This window comes from Orycteropus afer, unplaced genomic scaffold (assembly GCF_000298275.1).
Source record: "Orycteropus afer afer isolate SDZICR_OR568_19922 unplaced genomic scaffold, OryAfe1.0 scaffold00305, whole genome shotgun sequence".
NCBI classification, from domain to species: Eukaryota; Metazoa; Chordata; class Mammalia; order Tubulidentata; family Orycteropodidae; genus Orycteropus; species Orycteropus afer.
The window spans coordinates 2,793,131-2,815,946 of NW_006921892.1; the positions used below are offsets into that span (position 1 = coordinate 2,793,131).

Genomic DNA, 22,816 nt, shown 5'->3' on the forward strand with positions numbered 1-22,816 from the left:
TGCCCAACCTTCCTTCTGAGAAGTGGCTGGTGGGTTTGAACCGCCAGCCTTCTGGTTAGCAGTCAAGTGCCTTAGGCACTATGCTACCAGAGCTCCTCTACAAATACTAACTACTGCTAATTCTGAGAGTTAACTCCAAAGATATGACTATGTGACCAAGGAATTACTAAGCACCTATCATCTGTTGAGCAAAGAGTATATAGTGATATTCACAACACAATCTGCTTTCAGACTCCATTGATTCTTTAGGAATTTAATTTTTAACACATCTTATATTCCATTTTTTAAAAATCTTATGTCTCTCAAATAAGTATCAAACTGTATATATTTTCACAGTGGTTTAATAGTCTTCATTCTGAAAGAAAATAACAGTACTTATAAATGGAGGCTTAATCAATGGACTTGGTATCAGGAATGCAATTGCTACCATCGAGTCGGCCCTGACTCATAGCGACCCCTACTTGGGTTTCCAAGGCAGTATCACTACGGAAGTAGGAATGCCCAACCTTCCTTCCGAGGAGTGGCTGGTGGGCTTGAACCGCCAGCCGTCTGGTTAGCAGGCAAGTGTCTTAGCCATTATGCTACCAGAGATCCTTGTAAGTTGAAGCTTAAGAAATTAAAACAAGCCCACAAGAGCCAAAATATGACACTGAGAATATCCCACCTGTATTTAGAGACAACCTGAGGAACGGTTTTGGCGTATTGAACGCTAATGACCAAAGACCAGATGAGTTGTGGGAGGACATCATACATGAAGAAATCAAAAGGTCATTAAAATGACAAGGAAGAAAGTAAAGACCAAAATGGATGTCAGAAGAGACTATGAAACTTGGTCTTGAACAAAGCGTCACTAAAGTGAATGGAAGAAATGATAAAGTAAAAACACTAAGCCAAAGATTTCAAAGGGTGGCTCAAGAAGACAAAGTAAAGCATTATAATGAAATGTGGAAGAACTTGGAGCTAGAAAAACAAAAATGAAGAGCACACTTGGCATTTCTCAAGATGAAAGAACTGAAGAAAAAATTCAAACCTTGAGTTGTAATACTGAAGGATTCTATGGGCAAATAATTAAATGACTCAGGAAGCATCAAAAGAATATGGAAGGAAAACACAGAGTCACTGTACCAAAAAAGAATTGGTTGACATCCAACCATTTCAGGAGGTAGCATATGATCAAGAAACAATGGTACTGAAGGAATAAACACAAACTGCACTGAAGGCACTGGCAAAAAACAAGGTCCAGGAATTGACAGAATACCAATTGAGATGTTTCAATAAATGGATGCAATGCTAAAGTGCTCACTCATTTGTGCCAAGAAATTTGGAAGATAGCTACCTGGCCAACCTACTGGAAAAGATTTTTTGTGCCCATTCCAAAGAATGGAAATGATGGAAGAAATGATGCAATGGAATACAAAAATTATCAAACAATATGAGTAATCAGTGTGGAACAAAACTCAAAATTAAAAAAAAAGGGGGTGGTGGTGTAGGGGTGGGCAGGTTTGCTGGTCTGATAGAGCCAGATGGAACCACTGAGCCTATGGCTCCTACTCGCCCTTCAGGTCTGGAATTGAACTCACTCCTGTGGCTTCCAGCCAAACAAGAGACAGGCATATGAGGTGAACATTTACATTAGGTAGATACACTCCTTGGAGAGAACAATTATGGGAGAATAGAAGGGCTGTGTATGCACAGGGAGACAGCTCAGGGGGCAGGAGTACATGGAGTGAAGGAAGGACACAGGAAGAGCTAACTATGGGGAGGAAGTGGGACGGAAACTGGTGCATTGTGGTAAACTGTAGTCAGTATCATGAGACAAAGTGTATGTGAGATGCTGTATGGAAAGTGAATTTGCTCTGTAAACTTTCACCCAAATCAAAATTAAAAAGAAAAAAATATATATATGTGTGTGTGTGTGTATATATGTATATATGATCAATACCACACACAAGTAAAATTTCACTAATGGCAATTCTAAAATGGTTGTAGCAATGAAATCAACAGAGAACTGCCAGAAATTCAACTCAGATTCAGAAGAGGGCATGGACGAAAGGAATATGATTTCTATGTTAGATGGATCTTGGCTGAAAGCAGAGAACACCAGAAAGATGTTTTAAAAAAAACAAACTTACTCCCATCAAGTCAGGTCTGACTCATAGTGATCACCCTTTTGGTTTCTGAGGCAGAATTACTACGGAAGCAGACTGCCCAACCTTCCTTCCAAGGAGTGGCTGGTGGGTTTGAACCACCAGCCTTCTGGTTAGCAGTCAAATACCTTAGGCACTATGCCATCAGAGCTCCTGGAAAGATGTTTACCTGTGTTTTATTGATCATGCAAAGGCATTTTTGACTGTATGGATCATGACAAATTATAGTAACACTGAGAAGAACTCTAGAACACTTAATTGTGCTCATGTGGAACTTGTACACAGACCAAGAAACAGTTCAAACAGAACAAGAGGATTCTGCATGGTTTAAAATTAGAAGAGGTGTGTGTTAAGGTTGTATCCTTTCAACGTACATATTTAATCTGTATTTTGAGCAAATAATCTAAGAAGCTGGACTATATGAAGAGGAATGGGGCATCAGGACTGGAGGAAGACTCACTAATCACCTGTAATATGCAGATGATACAACTCTACTTGCTGAATGTGAAGAGGACTTGAAGTACTTACTGATGAAGATCAAAGATTACAGTATGGAGATCAACCTTCAGTATGGATTACACCTCAACACAGAGGAAACAAAAATCCTCACAAAAATTCTCACAACTGGACCAGAACAAGGAACATTGTGATAAGCGCAGAAAATACTGAAGTTATCAAGGGTTTCATTTTACTTGGATCCACAATCAACACCCACAGAAGCAGTAGTCAAAAAATCAAATAATGTATTGTACTGGGCAAATGTGCTGCAAATATCTGCAAGTGTTAAAAAGAAAAGATGTCATTTGGAAAACTAAGGAGTATCTGCCCCAAGCCATGATATTTTCATGGTCTCTTATGCATTCAAAAGCAGGACAATGAATAACAAAGACTGCAAAACAATCGATTCATTTGAATTGTGGTATTGGTGAAGAATATTGAATATACTGTGGACTGCCAGAAGAACGCAATCTGTCTTGCAAGAAGTACAACCAGAATGCCAGAAGTGAGAATGGTGAGATTTTCCCTCACATACTTTGGACAAGTTATCAGGAAGAATCAATCCCTGCAGAAGAACATCATCCTTGGTAAAGCAGAAGATAAATGATAAATAGGAAAACACTCAAGTAGATGGATTAACACAGTGCCTGCGATACACAGCACAAAGAAAGCAGCAATTGTGAGGATGGTGCAGGAGTGGTTATTGTTTGGTTCTGATGTACAAAGGGTCACTAGGAATTGGAACCAATGTGTTAGCACCTTACAACAATGTAACAACAAGCACCTTCTGAATCACAGACAAATCACAAGGGACTGATCATCATTATCGTCCACTTACACATCTGAGTAAAAATCAACACAACTTGAGTATTTTTCCTTTTTCAAGTCTTCCCCTTCTGAATTACTCTACCATTTACCTAAAGCATTTGCTAACCTATATTTCAGATTTGCCCTATTTTTCTGTCATATCACTTCTCCTACAGGACAGCAATTCCAAATACCATATTATATACAACTACCACCTGTCTTTCACTCGAAAGAGAGGGGAAAAAAAAAAAAAAAGAAGAAGAAGGCAGGCTACCAGATCTCATAGGAAGCCCTAAGAAAGTCTACTAATACAAACAATTATTCAGCAAAGTTTTTTTTTTTTTTAGCCGCAACAGATTCAGCAATTTTCAAATAAAGTCTTTACTAATTGTTCAGTATAAGTATGGTTACAATAATCACAAAGAACATTAGGCATATCTGTGAAATGGATATATTCAAATCAGTCAAAAGCTTAATACTGAAATATCATGGATAATGATTAAGTTTTTTTGGAGAAAACATATATACACATACTGAATTTAGTAGGTATTTTTAAATCATTTGATATAAATACGTAAAATATTTTCTGCCACATATGATTAGAACCTAACATCTATGCACTGCATAAAATGCTAGTTTATTCCATAGGTCAGCAAAGTTTTAAAGCTAATAGAAATTTTAAGTTAAAAATGTCTTAGCATTTGATTCAAATGCAAAAGAAAACAATTCTAATCACCTGATATATCAGAGAGTGAAAACAGGTAACTTACAACTGATAACTCAATCATAAAATGATTAAATCAGCACTGTAAGAAATAGATCTGAATACCAAAGTAGATTTTCCAAAGAGACATATTTCAAATCAGCATGTAACACTAAAATATCTCATGACTTTAATACAAAAAAAAAAAAAAAAAACCACACCCACATAAGAAATAAAACAATCTAAGGTAGAAAGGATTTTTGTTACTGTGATTAAAAGCTAAAATTTAGCCAAGTATATTTAAAACATATACAGGCACAAAGACCACCAGTGTTCACATTAGAGGCAGGACAAAGTGGCAGTGATCTTTCTGACAAGTAAATTGCTTGAAATATTGCATGACTTGCTACACAACACCCTTATTACTTTCAATTTCCAAGTGCAACCAAAAGATGGATCCAATTATGACATCAATACAAGCCTTCTTTCCAAATGGAATGAAAGAACAGTAAATCCCAGTGGACACTGGAGTTCTGCAGCAGAGATGATGTAATATATAAAAATAGACATCCTCCAACAGAAGCTGAAACTTGGGTAAACAGCACACTGCATACTATTCTCAACTGCCTTGTATGAATTTGCAATGCATGCTGTTAATAGCGCGAGAAAGATCATTTTATGTTTTAAATTATTTCCTGATTCACATTTCAATTTCTATGCATGCTCTATAGTATAATTTCCCAATCCACATTAATTAAATCAACATAAATACCTGATTGTAACTGCAAGGAAAAGAAATAGGACCCTTAAAGCAAAGCGATTGAGACCACTGCAGCAGCTTTAACATGCTGTATTTTACAAGAAATCGCAGCACATATGGCACAGTATTGTTACGTCCATCTATTGTTCAGAGACCTTTCCACTGGGAGCTTCCAAAAGGATTTCAAAATGCAACATGATCTAGGTGAAAAGGAACCAGTAAACCTGCTGCTAATGAGCATGAAAAGCAAAAGATACTCTCTTTGGACACCTCTCTTTAAAAGACTGATGCAAACATAAACAACCAGATATGCAAATGAATAATCAGTATCTAGCAAAATATGCTTTTATTGTACATATCACACTTCTCTAATATGCTCTCCACACTCCTTCTTTTCTATTATTACTCAATAACCTGCCTGAAATGATTGCTCAAGTATTTGTATTCATATACAGTAAAGTCATTAAACACTACTAGAACAGAAATCTTTCCTCACAGAAATAATAATCAGAAATTAATCAATTAGACCTATTTATAGTTTTATTTTGAAATATAATTATTTATACTTTCTTCTCCTTGAATATCACTTAAATCCTCCTTTCTATAATTCTTAATGCCATTAACCAAATTCTGGCCACTATTCCATTTCATTTCTTTAAACAAATCATGAAGCCCCCATCTTGCCACTCCCACTCTCCAAATCCATTTCATCTTTGAGTCAGAGTAGTTTTTCTCAAAGTAATATCAGTATATCACACACTTTGCTTCAGACTCTTTGGTGCTCCATAGAGCCCTTATGCAAAAGCTCAACTTTTTCAATGCGGCTACCAAAAACCATCTTATCATTCAGCTTCTACATCTTTGAACAAACTGGGTTTCTTCTGTACAGAATATGTTCCTTACAGCCAAGGCATTAATGTTGTTCAGAAACCATCCCTGATTCCTCAACGTGCCCTGCCTGTGTGCCTCTGAAGTACTTCCTGATATTTTAGTTTTCCATCTATTTGTAGCCCCTGAGACTGTAAGTTCAATGAAGGCAAGATCTTGCCTGTCTTACAGAATTTTTTATGTCTGGAATCTGGCATAGTGCCTAAGGCACTTGACTGCTAACGAGAAGGCTGGCAGTTCAAACCCACCAGCCACTCCTTAGAAGGAAGGTTGGGCAATGTACTTCCATAGTGATATTGCCTCAGAAATCCAAGGAGGGGTTGCTATGAGTCAGATTGGACTCGACAGCACATAACAACAACAACAACAGAATCTGGCACAGACCTGAAACATGGTAGACAATAAATATCTATAAATGAATAACAACATATAAAGGAAAACACTAATGAAATATTAATAGCTTTTTTCCCTATGGTACAAGAAACATAATACACAATTTTATGAATTCATATTCAATTACTATTCATAGAGAGGCACTGGTGACAATATTAAGAACTAAGATTTTAGGTTCAATTAAACAACCAAATGCTTCATGTATTTAAATTTTAAATATTAAAATAACCAAGAAATTTCCCCATACCTGGATTATTTCTATTTTAAAAAATTCTATAATTTCTATAATGCATGTAAATAGATTTTTAAATATCATATAAGTAAGTTATAGTCAGATGTGATATGATATGAAGTGACTTTGTAAATTAAAATCCTGGGTAAGCCCTCTTCCATCAAAATAAAAAAATAATAATTGACAAAGCAAAGTCACAACCTTAGTGAAAATATTGGTTATTTCTAATTTAAGGACAGTATCTCAAGTTATAAAGTCTAATGTCAAATGTGTATTATCACATTAATTACTTAGTAATAACATGGACTGCCAGAAGAATGAACAAATCTGTCCTGGAAGAAGTACAACCAGAATACTCCTTGGAAGAGAGAATGGTCAGACTTCATCTTACCTACTTTGGTCATGTGGTTAGAAGGGACCATTCTCTGGACAAGGATGTCATGACTGGTAAAGTAGAGGGTCAGCTAAAAAAGGAGAAGACCCTCAACAAGGTGAACTGACATGGTGGCTGTAGTGATGGGCTCAAGTATAGGAAGGACTATGAGGATCTGTTGTACATGGGGTTACTATGAGTCAGAGTCAACTCGATGGCACCAAACAACAAAATGTTATTGCCATATATTTTTTTTTTATCTCTTTAAACAATTAAACAATGTTTTAAACTTACCAAACCTACACTAAGAAGTCCTTCAGAAACTAACTTAAACCAAATCTATCTTTTAAAAAAAACCTATTTCAGAGATATGTAAGATATAACTTGGGGAAAGTTGTAACTTACATAAAAATTATAAGGGATAAGTTTTGCCTGATACTATTATAAAGAATAATCTTATAAAAAATAGGACTAATTTCTCACAAATTTGATATACAAATCAGTTATTAAATTTATGCCACATTTTATAGATATTATCATTGATCCTAGTAAAACTATTTCCATAATATACACCATATTCAATTTATATTCTTTTAACTTGATTTTAAAGAGCTCTAGAGGAGCTCTGGTGACATGGTGCCTAAGGCATGTGACTGCTAACCATACAGTTGGTGGTTCAAATCCACCAGCCACTCTGCGGAAGGAAGAATGGGCAATCTACTTTTGTAAAGATTTATCACCTCAAAAACCCATTGGGGTCCCTATGAGTTAGAATTGACTCGATGGCAATGGGTTTGCTTTTTCTTTGTTAGTGGACCTGTGGCAAAAGGAATGGCCTGTAACCAAAAGGCTAGCAGGTCAAACCCACCAGTTACTTCATGGGAGAAAGATGAGACAGTTTGGTTCCATTAAGAATTACAACCTAAGAAGTTCTACTCTGTACTACAGAGTCACTATGAGTTGGGATCAACTTGATGGCAGTGTAATATCGTCTACTATTTGCATACACCTGTATCAAGAACTTTAAACTAAACTTAATCTACTGAAAAAGTCCAATATGTTTATGAAAAGGTGCTCTGAAGTGTACAATTACATTGTAAAAAAGGACTACTATTAAGCACATGTTGGGAGCTCTGGTGGCGCAGTGCCTAAGGCATTTGATGGCTAACAGAAGGCTGGTGTTTCAAACCCACCAGCCACTCCTCAGAAGAAAGGCTGGACAATCTATTTCCATAGTGATACCACCTCGAAAACCCAAGGAGGGGTCACTATGAGTCAGATCTGACTTGAGGACAGTGAGTTTTTTTAGTTTGATTAGGAAATATGGGAAATGTCTTTTTATATGACTGAGGGCTTGTATTATTTAAAAAATTTTACAGCAACTGAAATTTTGTATATTTTGTTAGACTATATTCAAATCCACCAAATTCAAACTTATATAAAGTATAAACCAAAAACACCAAACTCACTGCCGTTGAGTCAGATCCAACTCATAGCGACCCCTCCTTGGGTTTCCAAGGCAGTATCACTATAGAAGTAGATTGCCCAACCTTCCTTCCAAGGAGTGGCTGGTGGGTTTGAACCGCCAGCCTTCTGGTTAGCAGTCAAGTGCCTTAGGCACCATGCCACCATACTTTTTTGGTTGAGTGGGGGGTGAGGGTGGGAAGTCAATCAGAACTCAAAGTATAAGAGAATTATAATTTTGCCACCAGCCTAGGAAGGCTGAAAGTTTTTGAAATGCCAGTTAGGGACACATAAAACCTACAGTTTAGCAAAGTAAGTTATCTCTGATCTTCAGTCTAATTATCTGTCTGTATAGTTCTTGTTCTCTCCAAACTGGGAACAGAGTAGAGCTGGGGTAGGAGAGCAAAAAAGGAAGAGGATTAGAAAATTAAAAGCAGGTATGCAGCATCTTCCCATATGACTCTAATAATGTAAAAGTTAAAGAATGTAAGCCTTCAAACCTGTTATGACCTTCCTTCCCTGAAGTCTTCCTAATTTCTCTCCTCTCTACCATTATTATGGAAGCAGAATTCCCAACTCACACAAATTCTAGAATAAATTACACATGGATATAGAAATGGCCTGTAAGTACAAATAAATTAAACAGAGCTTTTCATCCCCTGCCCTATACTGGACCTCAAGATAAGGTAATCTGTATATTACTTGCATAAAGTCCCAAGTCTAAAGAGATTGACTCCAAATCTTCCAGTCTCTGCTAGGGACCTCCATCAGCTACATGCCTATATGTTTCATCTGCTGGAAGACTGAAAATTCATGCCACATTCTATTTTCTAGCACTTAAAATACATCCTCAACTTCAACTCATCAAAATGTAAGAAAATGCTAATGAAAGCCATCTCCAATGTTCCCTTCTCACTGCATTTTAAAATGCTTGTTCTCTACAAATTTCACATACTTGCTTTGGAGGGGGAAAAATAAAAGTCCACAAAACACTTTCCATAGATTATGAGTATTCATGTTTCTGAAGAAAATCATTACAATCAGTTTCAAATTACTGCAATATGTCTAATTTCAAAAAGTATACATATTTTAAATTCAATTCCTGGTTCTACGTGGGGAGCTCTGGTGGCACAGTGCCTAAGGCATTTGACTGCTAACCAGAAGGCTGCTAGTTCAAACCCACCAGCTGCTCCTCAGAAGGAAGGCTGAGCAATCTACTTCTGTAGTGATACTGCCTCGGAAACCCAAGGAGGGGTTGCTATGAGTCAGAGCCCACTCAACAGCAATGTTTTGTTTTGTTTTTTTAAGTTGTACATGGGAATTAGACTGGCATTTTTTTCATGCTAAAAAAGGGAAGGATTAATTACATATTGCTGCACCTTTTAAAATATGAAGTTACACAATTTTAAAGAGTATCCTTTCCAGGAAAAAATTTCTTTTAAAATATTTTTAGATTGGTATCATTTAAAAATTAGCAATGCTTCTAAAAGACAATATAGCAATCATGCTACTGGTGACAATTTAATATATACTCTCTTGTATAGAACATAAAGCAATTGCCTCTTTATACTTTGAAAAATTTTACAGATAGTTTATGCTTTTAGACAAGGTTACTATAATATTATATTTTGGACAGACTTCCTCTAATGTGAATTAAATTATTCATTATCTTTTGCCTACACAGTAAGATAAAACAACCATAAAATTTTACTAGTTCCTTAACCAGTTAGTTTCCAGGGATAGATCAATTTTTCTTCCTCAACTCTAAATTCCCATTATTTCAAAAAGAGTAATACTAAAACCATAAATCTGTCATGAAAGAAATGAGCAAGAATATTTGTTATTGGCCTCAAGATTAAAATGTAGGATGAAATAAAAGCATGATATTTGGTTAAAAATAAAGCATTAAAAAGAAAATATAAGAGGTTTTAAATTCTTATTTTCTTTTTGACCATAATTCTCTTCTGACTAAAATTTTACCAGTAGCCTCCCAAAATGCTCTCACATTGGGATTAGTGAACTTTGAAGTTTTCACTAACAGCATTTAAAATGTAAGTTTCTAATGGATTTCCCATAAGCTTCCACAGAAAAAGCAATAAAATCCCACCATACTTCTGCCTTTCCCTTTTCATTTCTTTATTTGAAGTGTAGATTAGTAAAGAGTAGTGCTCTACTCATTCTTAAAAGTAAGTAGGCTGCACTTTCATTCTTTCTTCAAAGGTGGGCAATCCCTCTCTCAATCTGCACAAATAAAGCAGCCTCTGCCATCACCTAGCCTTTCTAGCCTTAACCACTGACAGCTGCAATGTTCAAAAGATTTTACTAAATCAGGGCAAAACGCTAAAGGACAAGAACAAGCAAAACACATTAATATTATAAACCCATTAGTTACAATGCGAACTGACAAATAATCTTACATTAGGGTTAGGAGACCACACACAAATTACAATACCTGAGATTTAGTGCATTCCTTTGAGCCAAAATGAAATGAGTGCCATAAAGGAGGAAAGGAAAAGATGAACATTATCAGACATGCTATATAGTACATCTGCCAAAATGAAGATAATGTTATAATCAGGTTAAGAATGACCATACAGAATTGGCTATATGCATAATGTTTTCTATGTTCTTTAGTCATGCATTTTAAATGTACTTGTAATCATTTTTAAATCACCTCTGAAGCAAGATTATGAAATTTCCTTTCAACTTTTCACACTCAGTCTCACTCTGCTAGTCAATTTTATTCAAAGAGAAATATTTCTGTTAAGAATAAATAAATAAGACTTCAAGCTTATGGAGACTAATAATTTTCATTTAGTTATTTTTAGCATGTGGTACCACATATATAAAAGAAAGTCTTGTTCTTATCTTACATTAAACTCATGTACTTGAATAAAATAATAATCAAATAATATACAATTAAAATACAATTTGCACAAAAAGAAAAGGATCTAATCCATTTAATTACGACCATGTTGTTGTCAATGTTAACTTACTTAGTAAAATTAATACCAACATGTCACATATTAGTAAACTAGTACATGATCCATTAGTAATCAAGTTTAAATGTTTATCCTAGTACGGACTTTTCCCTTAAAAAGTACCAATTGACTAGGCAAGATATTTTAAAAACAACTCAAAAAAATCTTATAGTATTGATTAAAAAAAAAAAAAAATTACACATTTTGAAAACTCAGAGCAAGAAAGAACACTCACAGGGATAGTGAGTGTGCCTTCCTTACAGGGAGAAAAAGAGTGGTGGGAGGAGAAATAATTATGAAATGATCACCTCCACTTACATGTGACAAATATAAGCATAAAATTAAACTAATCAATATTAACACAAAATTTTAAGGAATCGTTACTCCCTTTGATAATCTTAATATGCAAACTGATAAGGAAAACAATTCCAAAGCAGACAGAATATTAACATTATCAATATTAGGCTAAAATATTATATTGTACTATTAATATATACGACTATTTTTAATATATATTTCTGTCTTTCATTATGCAGCATCAATACTAAAAATATTACCTTCTTTTATAGACTATGTTAACAAAAAAAACCTTTCATAGTTTTCTTTGTTTTTAAATATCAAGTCTCCCCAACAGACAGACAAAGCTGTCTTTGTGATGAGTAATAAGCAGCCCTTTCCAAATGATCTCAATGGAATGACTGAACTATGAAATTCATGTTAAATTAAAATAGTGCATGGGTAGTGAGAGGAGTAGGCAGGGAGCTGGTGGTCAAAATCACATAAAATACTCAAATAGAAAGCAATCTCTTAGAAATAGAATATATGAAGTATAGGTATAAAATAGTACTATGGCATATCTCTTGAAGTTACTAAATACCAAGTTGAGTAATTTTAATTCTACATACATTTTCCCATGCATTTTGCATTTATACTTTTTTGCAGGAAGAAAAGGACAGATAAGAAAAAGAAGAATTAAGAATGTAAAATAGTTGTCAATTACCTATTATTATTATTATATGTGTATTTGAAAATTAATTTCACATGAAGGAATACTGGGCAATCTACTTCTGTAGTGATACTGCCTCAGAAACCCAAGGAGGGGTCGCTAAGAGTCAGGTCCGACTCGATGGCACATAACAACATATATACATAGTATGTGTGTGTGTGTACATGTGTGTGTGTATACACACACACACACACATACATACATACATACATACACATACACTCACTTTATGGTACTCTATGTATATAATATAACCATTTTTCTCCTTATACGACATATCTATAAATTCAAGCTACTTTCTTGTGAAAACAGAAATAGATCCTCAGATATATTTATAACTACAGGCAGTCTCCAGGTTACAAATGTCTGACTTACATACAACCTGTAGTCATGAACCAACCCCTTTAAAACCTAGTATGTTAAAAATCTGAAGAACATACAATGGTTCATAGTAACAAATGGTGGTACTTTGCGACACACATCAAAACTTTATTATTATTACTGCCTTATTATGTAAAGATGTTTCAGTGTATCTGGAAGTGTTTCTTTAATGTTTTTTATGCATAGAAAGGTACACTATATACTATGATAAACATCTGACTGATGTTAGACATGAACCGCACCAAACTGTTCCAACTTACGTACAAATGTGATTTAAAGACAGACTTAAAAACGGAACTCGTTAGTAATCTGGGGACTGCCTGTAGTTTGAATTAGCCATAAGCAGAGAGTTGCATAGTACATCTAAGCAGAAAGATAATAAGGCTCTAGAACACACTTAATTGACATCTTGGGCAAATCACGCAATATCTGTATCTAGTTTCCTTAAAAATAAACATCAGTTTATTTATCAATGAAATAAATGACAACCTAGTGAGTTACAGCATTAAAGAGGATCTTAAAGCCTTTTAGAAATATTTCAGAGGATTTGTACACTGGGATTTTAAAAAGCACCCTTTCAAATTATTCTTATCACACTTCATTATATTAAAAACAAATTAAAAAAGAATTCTCAGACAATATTCTCACAATTATATGATAATCTATAAAAATATGTAATTGTTACATATCTCTTTTTTGAATAAAAAACAAGTATGATACCAGTCATTTTGGGAAGATCAAATTTCATATTAAGATAAAAACTTAAGAGATCTCAATTACAATTTTATATGCTAATCACAAAACTGGTCCTCAAAGAGCATTTTAAGAAATGAAAATGGTAAAACAGTATCTTTTAACATTTTATTTCAATGCTTTTTAAAAGCTATTCATATCTTATATTTTCTAGATAATCAGCACTTTTAATGATGATTCATCAAAAAATGTAAAATTTAAATGTCTTTCTACAAAACTCCCCCAAAAAACTAAAGACACATAAAATACACATAATAACAACAACAACAAAACTTACCGTATGATAGCCTCTAGGCAAAGGTGGTTTACCCACAGGATAAGGATCCACAGTGTCAATAATTGTTTGCCTTTCACCTTTTTGGTTGATTTTTCTAAATCTCCTTCGAGACTGTCGATGAGAAGCCTGACGTTGAAAATATTCTTCATTTTCATCCATATAGTCCACCTGAAATAGGACCCAAAAAAAACTTCATTTCTCCAAACACAGCATCCTATATCAGTATTAGGTCAGAAAAAAACTTACAAGTAGACCATATTCATTCATTTTGCAAAGACATTTGTAGACAAAATATCTAGACAGACTTTAAGTTTGTTTGACTTCTCTGGAACTAAGTATTTTTCAGTAACTTCTTTTATGAAGAGGCATTTTCAGTTCCACTTAGAACAATATGGGAAATTCTGAGTTTCCTGTAGTTTCAAAAGGGACAGTTTCAGTAGTCTTTGTGCTGATTTATTCACAGAAGAGCTCAAAGGACACAAATTCATGTGAAAGGAACTGCTACATTGTCTTAACTAAGCATAAGTATTTGATGTATATGAGTAAATATGGGGTAGGGGGTCAGGACCCAAATCCCAAATGACTCAAAACTGTTAGATTGGCTTTGGTAGATTATCTAAAGGTTTCTCTTCCCACTTTCATTCTCTGGCTTTACTTTCTTTCTTTCTTTTTTTAATAAATAGTGCTATTGTAAAAATAATTCCTCATTTTGAACATTTTAGAAACTCTGATGAATAGATTAACAATAGAGAGCAAAAGTCACATTAGGTTAATCCTTGTTATACATATACATTGGATCCTCTGATTTGAAGACTGTTCTGACACTGGCAATTCTTGTAGTTTTTGTAATTATCGGATAGTGTGAAATACTCATAGAATTTCAAAGATCAATAATTCTTCCAAGAAATCTAAAAATAGCACTAACACAGGTCAAAATCTCCAGCAAAGATCTAGAATGTTTACATGGCCTGCTGTTGCAAAGTCCTATGCATTTGTGTTTTGATCATTCCTAAATCTTTACTCACCTCCACTCCACTTTCTTAAGAGTAAATTTTGTGAAATTCTACTAAGAGTTTTCTCTAGCTCTGATGAGGAAGTTCTCTCCTCTGGCTGAATTTCCTCTCCAACTCTCTGGTGGAATTTCCTCTTCCTCTAGGGAAGAACCAGAAATCTCCAAAAATAGACCCAGATTCATTTACCAAAGACTTCAATAAATGTGAATAAAAACTTTTCATCACCACCTATAGTAGGCCATTTTTTTTAAATTTTACAAGACCTTCCAAGATGGGGTAGAAAGATAATAAGAGTATCAATATCAACTGAATATCTTGGACAGTAACTCATCTTTCCCACCTCATTTTATTTTTTGTTTCTGATTTTTTGAAAGGGGTGGATATTATCCTATATTTAAAATTATTTTTATACAATAAAAACTATGACAAGTTTTTAAAAGTTTCAATAAAAGTAATTATGTTGCTAATATCTTTTATCATTATTGAATTTGGATATAGTCTTATTTATTTTTTAATTACAAAAATTTAGTTAAAAAGAGAAATAAAGATGTCAACCAGTACACTAGCCCTTTAATTTATTTAAATGAACTGAATTATGTTAATTGTACTCTGAACAGATAGTACTGTAATTCCTTTGACATTACTCACTCATTTTAATCAACATTTGGAGAGTTAAGATCCTACAATTCAAAAATTCTCCCACAAATTTCAGTTAAATGGTATTATTACACATTGAGTTACAAAGTTTAAGTCCAGAATACTTAAGCACTTGCCTATTTTTAAATGTCTTCTTAATTTTATTGTTGTTGTTGTTGTTGTTTGCCGTCGAGTCGGCCCCGACTCATAGCGACCCCTCCTTGGGTTTCCGAGGCAGTATCACTACGGAAGTAGGATTGCCCAACCTTCCTTCCGAGGAGTGGCTGGTGGGTTTGAACCGCCAGCCTTCAGGTGAGCAGTCAAGTGCCTTAGGCACTATGCTACCCGAGCTCCTTTAATTTTATTAAATTGTACAAATAATTACAGTATTATGATTTTAAATTCATAAGGGAAAGCTAAAATAAGTATATCTAATATTGTAATACATATACTACACTATCATAAGTACATTATTAAAGTGCTTTTATTTCATAAATTTTGGGGGGATGGGTATTCTTCACAAAATTATTCTTACCACAATCATTTCAGAAGGCTCTAAAACAATGCATTCACAGCCACGCCTAAAGCTTCCTGCAGAACGCTTGCCAAAACTAGAAAGAAAAATAAAATTCAATGAAGACAACTCTGGATATTTAAGAAATCTAACTTGTAAATTTAAGCCAACCCTCTAGATAAATGAAAGACAGAAACAACTATAAAAAGTCCACAATAAAGAAGGAGAAATTACCTTTAATCATTACTTGCACAGAACAACAAGGAAGAATTCAAACTCTTAAATGTCAGTCATATTTTCAGGAAAATCACAACACAGTGCTTTCAAATTAATAATGTAAGTAAAGGAGAATCAGTATGAATGTGTTTTGTGTTAGGGTGTTCTAAATCATTCCCCGTTAAATGAAGTTTTGTAATATTTCAAATAGGGATGGGAATTTTATCAATGGTAAACCATAAAAATATCCAAACAAAGTATAAAATACATAATTTTTTTTATATCTTATTTTAATTGGATTAAATATTTATCTCACCTTAAAAGTATATTTGTACTTCTCATCTTTCAAAGAAACTTTTCAAGAAGATACTCAACTTCAGACTGCTTATTCTTAACTATAAAGTAATTTAAGGGATGTGTACACAAAAACACCATTCCTCCTAAAGTTTGTATTAGTGAACTCACACAAGCACCCCTATGCTATCTATCTATGATGGACTCCCATTTTAATGTCAGAGAGATTTTATTTATAGAAGTAAGTTTTTTTCTGACTTACTCTAATAATGTACAGCTGATCCCTTTCTTCACCACACCAAAAATCCTCCATTTCCTCCAGTCATTATTATTAGTAACCATTTTTAATAATCCTAACTTTAGTTAAGGCAGCTCTGGTGGCATAGTGCCTAATGCATATGACTGCTAACCAGAAGGCTGGCTGTTCAAACCCACCAGCCACTCCTCGGAAGGAAGACTGGGCAATCTACTTCCGTAGGGATACTGCTTCTGAAACCTACAGACGAGTCACCATGAGTTAAATCAACCCGATGTCACTGAGGTTTTTTTGTTTTGTTTTGTTTTGATCTTTAAAAAATATATAAGAAAACTTATTCCATTCAATAGAATTCTTATTCTTGATAAAGCCCTCTATGGTCAAGTTGGTACACTACATTGCATATACTGAGGACAAGCAAACCAACTTGACTACTCTTATACTCTAAATTTTCCTTATCTGTAAAGTTATCAGTTTAACCTAAGTCCTTTCTTGCTCCCAAACTGCATGCTCCTATGAAAATCAAAAGCAGAATCATTCTTAACATATCTGAAAAATTACTTTCAAATTATTCATATGCAATTCATACATTTATGTATGCATATGCATACAAACATGCAGGGTTTTTTTTAAGTAAAAAGTTTTGCCAAGAAAAGTATAATAAATATAACTTCCTTTTCATGTTACTACTCATGCAATTAAAATGACTTGAATTGTTAAATACAAGTATACATTGCTTAATGTCCACTCAAGCAATATCCAACCACATATACATCTGTGGACCAGGACACCCAGTGTCTTAGTGCCAGGATGCTATATCTTCATCTTGAGATCAGAGCCCCACTTCCCCCCAGCTGCTGCATGTGGCCCAGAAGCCACCAAGTCTACAACGAGAAGGACAAGACCCAATCTTCCAATCCTAGTCCCCCTCAGGTCCCACTAGTCAGCAAGTCTAGTCCCTGTGTTTTGCTCAGTGAGGTCCCATAGAGGGCCAAAGGAAAGGTATATGCCCTGGGTGCCTTAGCCTTGGCTAGGGAGTGAGCCTTCAGCTCCTTGGCCTGTATTGTCCTCTCCTTGGGCAGGTTCTCACAGACAAGCTGGCATTTCCTGTAGCTGGCATAGTAGAGAGGGCAGTGAGAACCAGATGGGACCAGGCTCAGCACTCACCTGCAGCATCCCCAGAGGGAGTGGAGTGGCCAGGCAGCTCACTGCACAGCAGCCCCCAGGCCAGTGCTCCTGGGAGCCCTGCAACCTGAGGACACAACATTTGGATGTTCACACAACATCCAAATCACATAATGTTCTATTTCACAGAACATATTGTGGACGTTAAGCAACACACACCTGTATTCTTTTTAGTTAACAATTAAATACCACAAAAATTACATAAATTGTTCAAAACACACTAAACTTTGTTTCTCGTTCCTGCCATCTACCCAGTTGGAATTTAAATTTTTGCAATTAAGTTTCTAATGTAACAATACACTACAAAATTTAATCTTAATGTGTTAGTAACATATGTGACAGATCTCATAACATGACCACTCATTTAACCCTATTAGATAGCTAGATAAAAATATACATTGTATGTTTAAGGCATATAACTAAAGAAAAAGATATATTAAAAAGCTAAAGAAAATCATGATTATGAGACTCTAGCTTTATTCTACTTTATTAAATTATAGACCCAGACAGGTTTTATGAATAGAATGATCAATATTTTCTTTTTATAAATGTAATATAGTCAAAAGCATAAACATTTACAATACCTACAATGTTTATATATTGAATATATTGAATTAGAATTCAGTTGTTTACAAATTTTATCATCAAACTGGGTAAAGGCTACACAATAAACTATATGGTCATCATTTATTTTATGCCTAATTCTTGTACCAATGACTCTCTATTTCAGAATTATGGCTTAAATCCTTTACCAATTATCCATTAGTTCAATAGGACTTTATGGCTATGAAAATGCTCACACTGAAATTGCACTGAAACTATTACTTTGGAGATGGAAAGTGTGCATTTCCTACAATGTGCTATTAAAAGTATCTCCACCAGAGTCTTTTGGGAAGTGAGCTGCACTAGAATGTGAAGAAATTCTCTTTGTAACCTCTCTGACAAGAGTCAAGCACCACTGACTGTGAGAAAAATGTGAACAGTAGAAAAATGGCAAACTCTCCATCAGGTTAATTTCTTGAATACATTGGTGGGGGGGAAAGTAAATGCACAAAGAACAAACACAAGAATAAACTGCCTCCTTCATCCAAAAATGTATTTTTTTGCAAACATGACCAAGAGCCCAGAAACAAACAGCCAAAGTGTAGAACAGGAATGCACATGGTAGGCCTGATTAGTAACAACAAGGCCTCTGAGTTCATTCAAAGAAATGACTTACTTTTAGCTTCAAAACCAGAAGCTGTTAAGAGTAATAAATCCATTAGACCACAAAATATTTTTACTTCTACTATCTGATCCTTTGAAACAATAAACATATAAACAAATTAAGGTAAATACCATTAACAACTAAGCTTTTAAAAATCTTTGATCAGTCCTATGTAAGAAAAATATGAGGAAAAATTACTTTGAATTATTTAAAAAATAAATACAGAGATTTTAAAAAGGCAAACACATGGAGAAGTACAAGAGATAAACCCCCTCCTCCTCAATGGTATGATCAATTCTTTTAAGTATTTTAGTGGACAGAAATGAAGAGAAATTCCCAAGTCTGCAAATGACATTTGTACGCTTTAGATAATACAATGCAAAACAAAGCCAGTAAGAATAAACTATAAGAACAATTTATGAAGTTTTATGAGTACAGAAAATCATTTATTAGAATCCAATGTGCATAATGAACCGTTGTACATTAAAAGTGACCAAACACATATAGTATTTACTAGTACAGTAAACAACAAAGAGTTCTAATCTTTTAGCTGGCTGATTGTCAGAAGTAGATTGTCAAGGCTTTCTGTCTAGTGTTAGTCTGGAAGCTCTACTGAAACCTGTTCAGCATCATAAAAACACGTGGTAGTTGTACATGAGGTGCACACTGTCCAGAAATGGAAACCAGTCCTCCCACATGGAAAATAAGTATTCTACCACTGAGCCACTACTGCCCTGGTAGGTCTGGCAATCTACTAAATAAATCAGCCAATAAAATCCCTATAGATTAGAACAGTCTGACCAATTAGCTCCAGTTTGCATGGGGTTGACATGTGTTAGGGGTTAATTCAACGGCAGCTAACAACAACAATAATCTTTTAGTTAAAACTTACAAATGAAACCTCGAAGTCTTTAAAGGCATTAGCACAAGAAGCTGCTAACACAATAAACAACAAATGAAAATGCAACTCTCAAAATGATGGACAATAAATAGTAAGAAGGAATAAAAAAAACCATTCTACAAAATCTTACGGAAAAAAAAAAGCCATGTAAATCAACTGCTATATATACAACAACAACAGAATACTTCCATAGAAACATTTTTAGGCAGAAAAAAACAAAACTGAAGCATTTCCAACAAATACTACCTAGAAATATTAAGAGGATCCAAAGTCTTCTATAAGAGACATAAATGAAAATAACATTTTATTCAATCTTAACAGCAGCTCAGCATATCATTTAAATTTCTAAAATAATGATTTCAGAAAACACAGAAACAGATCACCAGACCTTTCTTCCACAGGGCCACTGGGTGGGTTCAAATTGCCAATAATGAAGTTAGCAGTCAAGCAGTAGCCATTTGCACCACCCAGTGATCTACTGGGTAATGTACAAGTACACCTATAATCCTTGAGGGGTTTTTTCTTTTCTTTGTCTTTTTTTTGAAGTTTTAAATAGTTACAGATTATCCCAAAGCAATACAACTATATTCTGCTCCAAATGTTCTTTGGTGCCACTGTCAGAAATGAACAATTAGGCCTATGAAATACAGCATTCTTCTGTTGTTAAATCTTATTAACACTACTTTCAACAAACAACAACAAACCTTAAGGACAAAGAAAAGAGTTAAGTTTGATAACTGAATTATACCACTGATAAACTTGAAATAAATTTCCTTTCTACATTAACTTAGCAATGAAGTGATAGATGCTGTGTGTGAAAAGCAAGCCAGGAAAAGATGAAGAGAAGGTGAAAACATTTAACAAAAATACTTTAAATAAGAATTCTGAAATGCTAAAGAGTCAATTATACCTATATTTTTTCTCTCATTCAGCATTAACATGCAGTCACCATGTAATGATTATCACTGGTGACTGGAATGCAAAAATTGGAAACAAAGAAGAATAACCAGTAGCTGGAAAATATGGCCTTGGTGATAGAAATAATGCTGGGGAGTGTGTGACAGAATTTTGCAAGACCAACGACTTATTCATTGCAAATACCTTTTTTCAACAAAACAAATGGCGGCTATACACGTGGACTTCTCTAGTTGGAGTACACAAGAATCAGACTGACTACATATGAGGCAAGAGGCGATGGAGGAGCTCAATACCTTCCACCAAAACAAGGCCAGGAGATGACTGGAACAGACCAGCAACTGCTCATATGCAAGGTCAAGATGAAGTTTAAGATGATTAAAACAAGTCCATGAGAGCGAAAATATGACCTTGATAATATCCCTCCTGGATTTAAAGAACGTCTAAAGAATAGATTTGATGCACTGAACACCAATGACTGAAAACTAAAGGAATTGTGGGATGACATCAAGAACATCATCCATGAAGAAAGCGAAAGGTCATTAAAAAGGAAAGGAAGAAAATACCAAAATGGATGTCAGAAGAGACCAAAACTTGCTCTTGAGTGGAGAGTAGCTAAAGCAAATGGAAGAATTGACAGGATAAAAGAGCTGAACCAAAGATTTCAAAGAGCAGCTCGAGAAGACAAAGGCAATTATTATGATGAAATGTACAAAGACCAGCAGTTAGAAAAGCAAAAGGGAAGAACATGTTCAGCATTTCTTAAGCTGAAAGAACTGAAGAAAGACTCAAGCTTCGAGTTACAATACTGAAAGATTCTATGGGCAAAATATTGAATGATACAGAAAGCATCAAAAGAAGATGGAAGGAATACACAGAGTCACTGTACCAAAAAGAACTGGTCAATACTCATCCTTTTCAGGAGGTGGCAATGGTACTGAACGAAGAAGTTGAAGTTGCACTGAAGGAATTGGTGAAAAACAGGAATAGATGGAATACCAACTGAGATGTCTCAACAAACGTATGCTGTACTAGGGGCATTTATTCATCTAAGTCAAGAAATCTAGAAGACAGCTACTTAGCGAACTGACTGGAAGAGATCCATATTTGCACCCATTCAAAAGAAAGGTAATCCCATAGAATGTGGAAATTATCGGACGTTGTCATTAATATCAGGAGGTCTGGTGGCATAGTGCCTAAGGCATTTGACTGCTAACCAGAAGGCTGGCAGTTCAAACCCTCCAGCCACTCCTATGAAGGAAGGTTGGGCAATCTACTTCCATAGTGATACCACTTCAGAAACCCAAGGAGGGGTCACTATGAGTCAGATCCCACTCGATGGCAGTGAGTTTGGTTTTTGTTTTTGGTCACCATGAGTCAGAATCAATGTTTTTGGTATCATTAATATCACAGACAAGTAAAATCTTGCTAAAGATCATTCAAAATCAGTTGCAGAAGTATTGATGAGGAACTTCCAGAAATGTAAACTGGATTCAGAAAAGGATGTGGAATGAGGAATATCATTGCTGATGTCAGATGGATTTTAGCTGAAAGCAGAGAATACCAGAAGGATGTTTACTTGTGTTTTATTGACTATGAAAAAGAATTTGATTGTGTGGACCATAACCAATTATAGATTAACATTGAGAAGAATGGGAATTCCGGGACACTTAATTGTGCTCATGAGGAAGCTGTACATAGACCAGAAGGCTGTTGTTCAAACAGAACAAGGGGATACTGCACGGCTTAAATTCAGGAAGCATGAGCACCAGGGTTGTATCCTTTCACCATAATTATTCAATCTGTAAGCTGAGCCAATAATCCAAGAAGCTGAACTATATGAAGAAGAGTGTGGCAGCATCAGGATTGGAGTGAGATTCATTAACAACGTGCAACATGCAAATGACACAACCTTGCTTGCTAAATGTGAAAATGGCTTGAAGCACTTACTCATGAAGATTAAACGCTATAGTCTGTAGTATGGATTACACCTCAACACAAAGAAAATGAAAATCC

General features: G+C 34.9%; 1 protein-coding gene across 1 annotated transcript in view; it reads right to left on the reverse strand.

Moving 5' to 3' along the window:
* The window catches only part of RAPGEF2 (Rap guanine nucleotide exchange factor 2), a 412,763-nt gene that overhangs the window by 126,851 nt on the left and 263,096 nt on the right, over nucleotides 1-22,816 (reverse strand). Inside the window, exons 5-7 of the mRNA XM_042782406.1 lie at nucleotides 15,848-15,923; nucleotides 13,664-13,831; nucleotides 10,718-10,735 (exon numbers count right to left, since the gene is read on the reverse strand). Of these exons, the coding sequence (XP_042638340.1) occupies nucleotides 10,718-10,735; nucleotides 13,664-13,831; nucleotides 15,848-15,923 (262 nt within the window). The remainder of the gene's footprint in view (nucleotides 1-10,717; nucleotides 10,736-13,663; nucleotides 13,832-15,847; nucleotides 15,924-22,816) is intronic.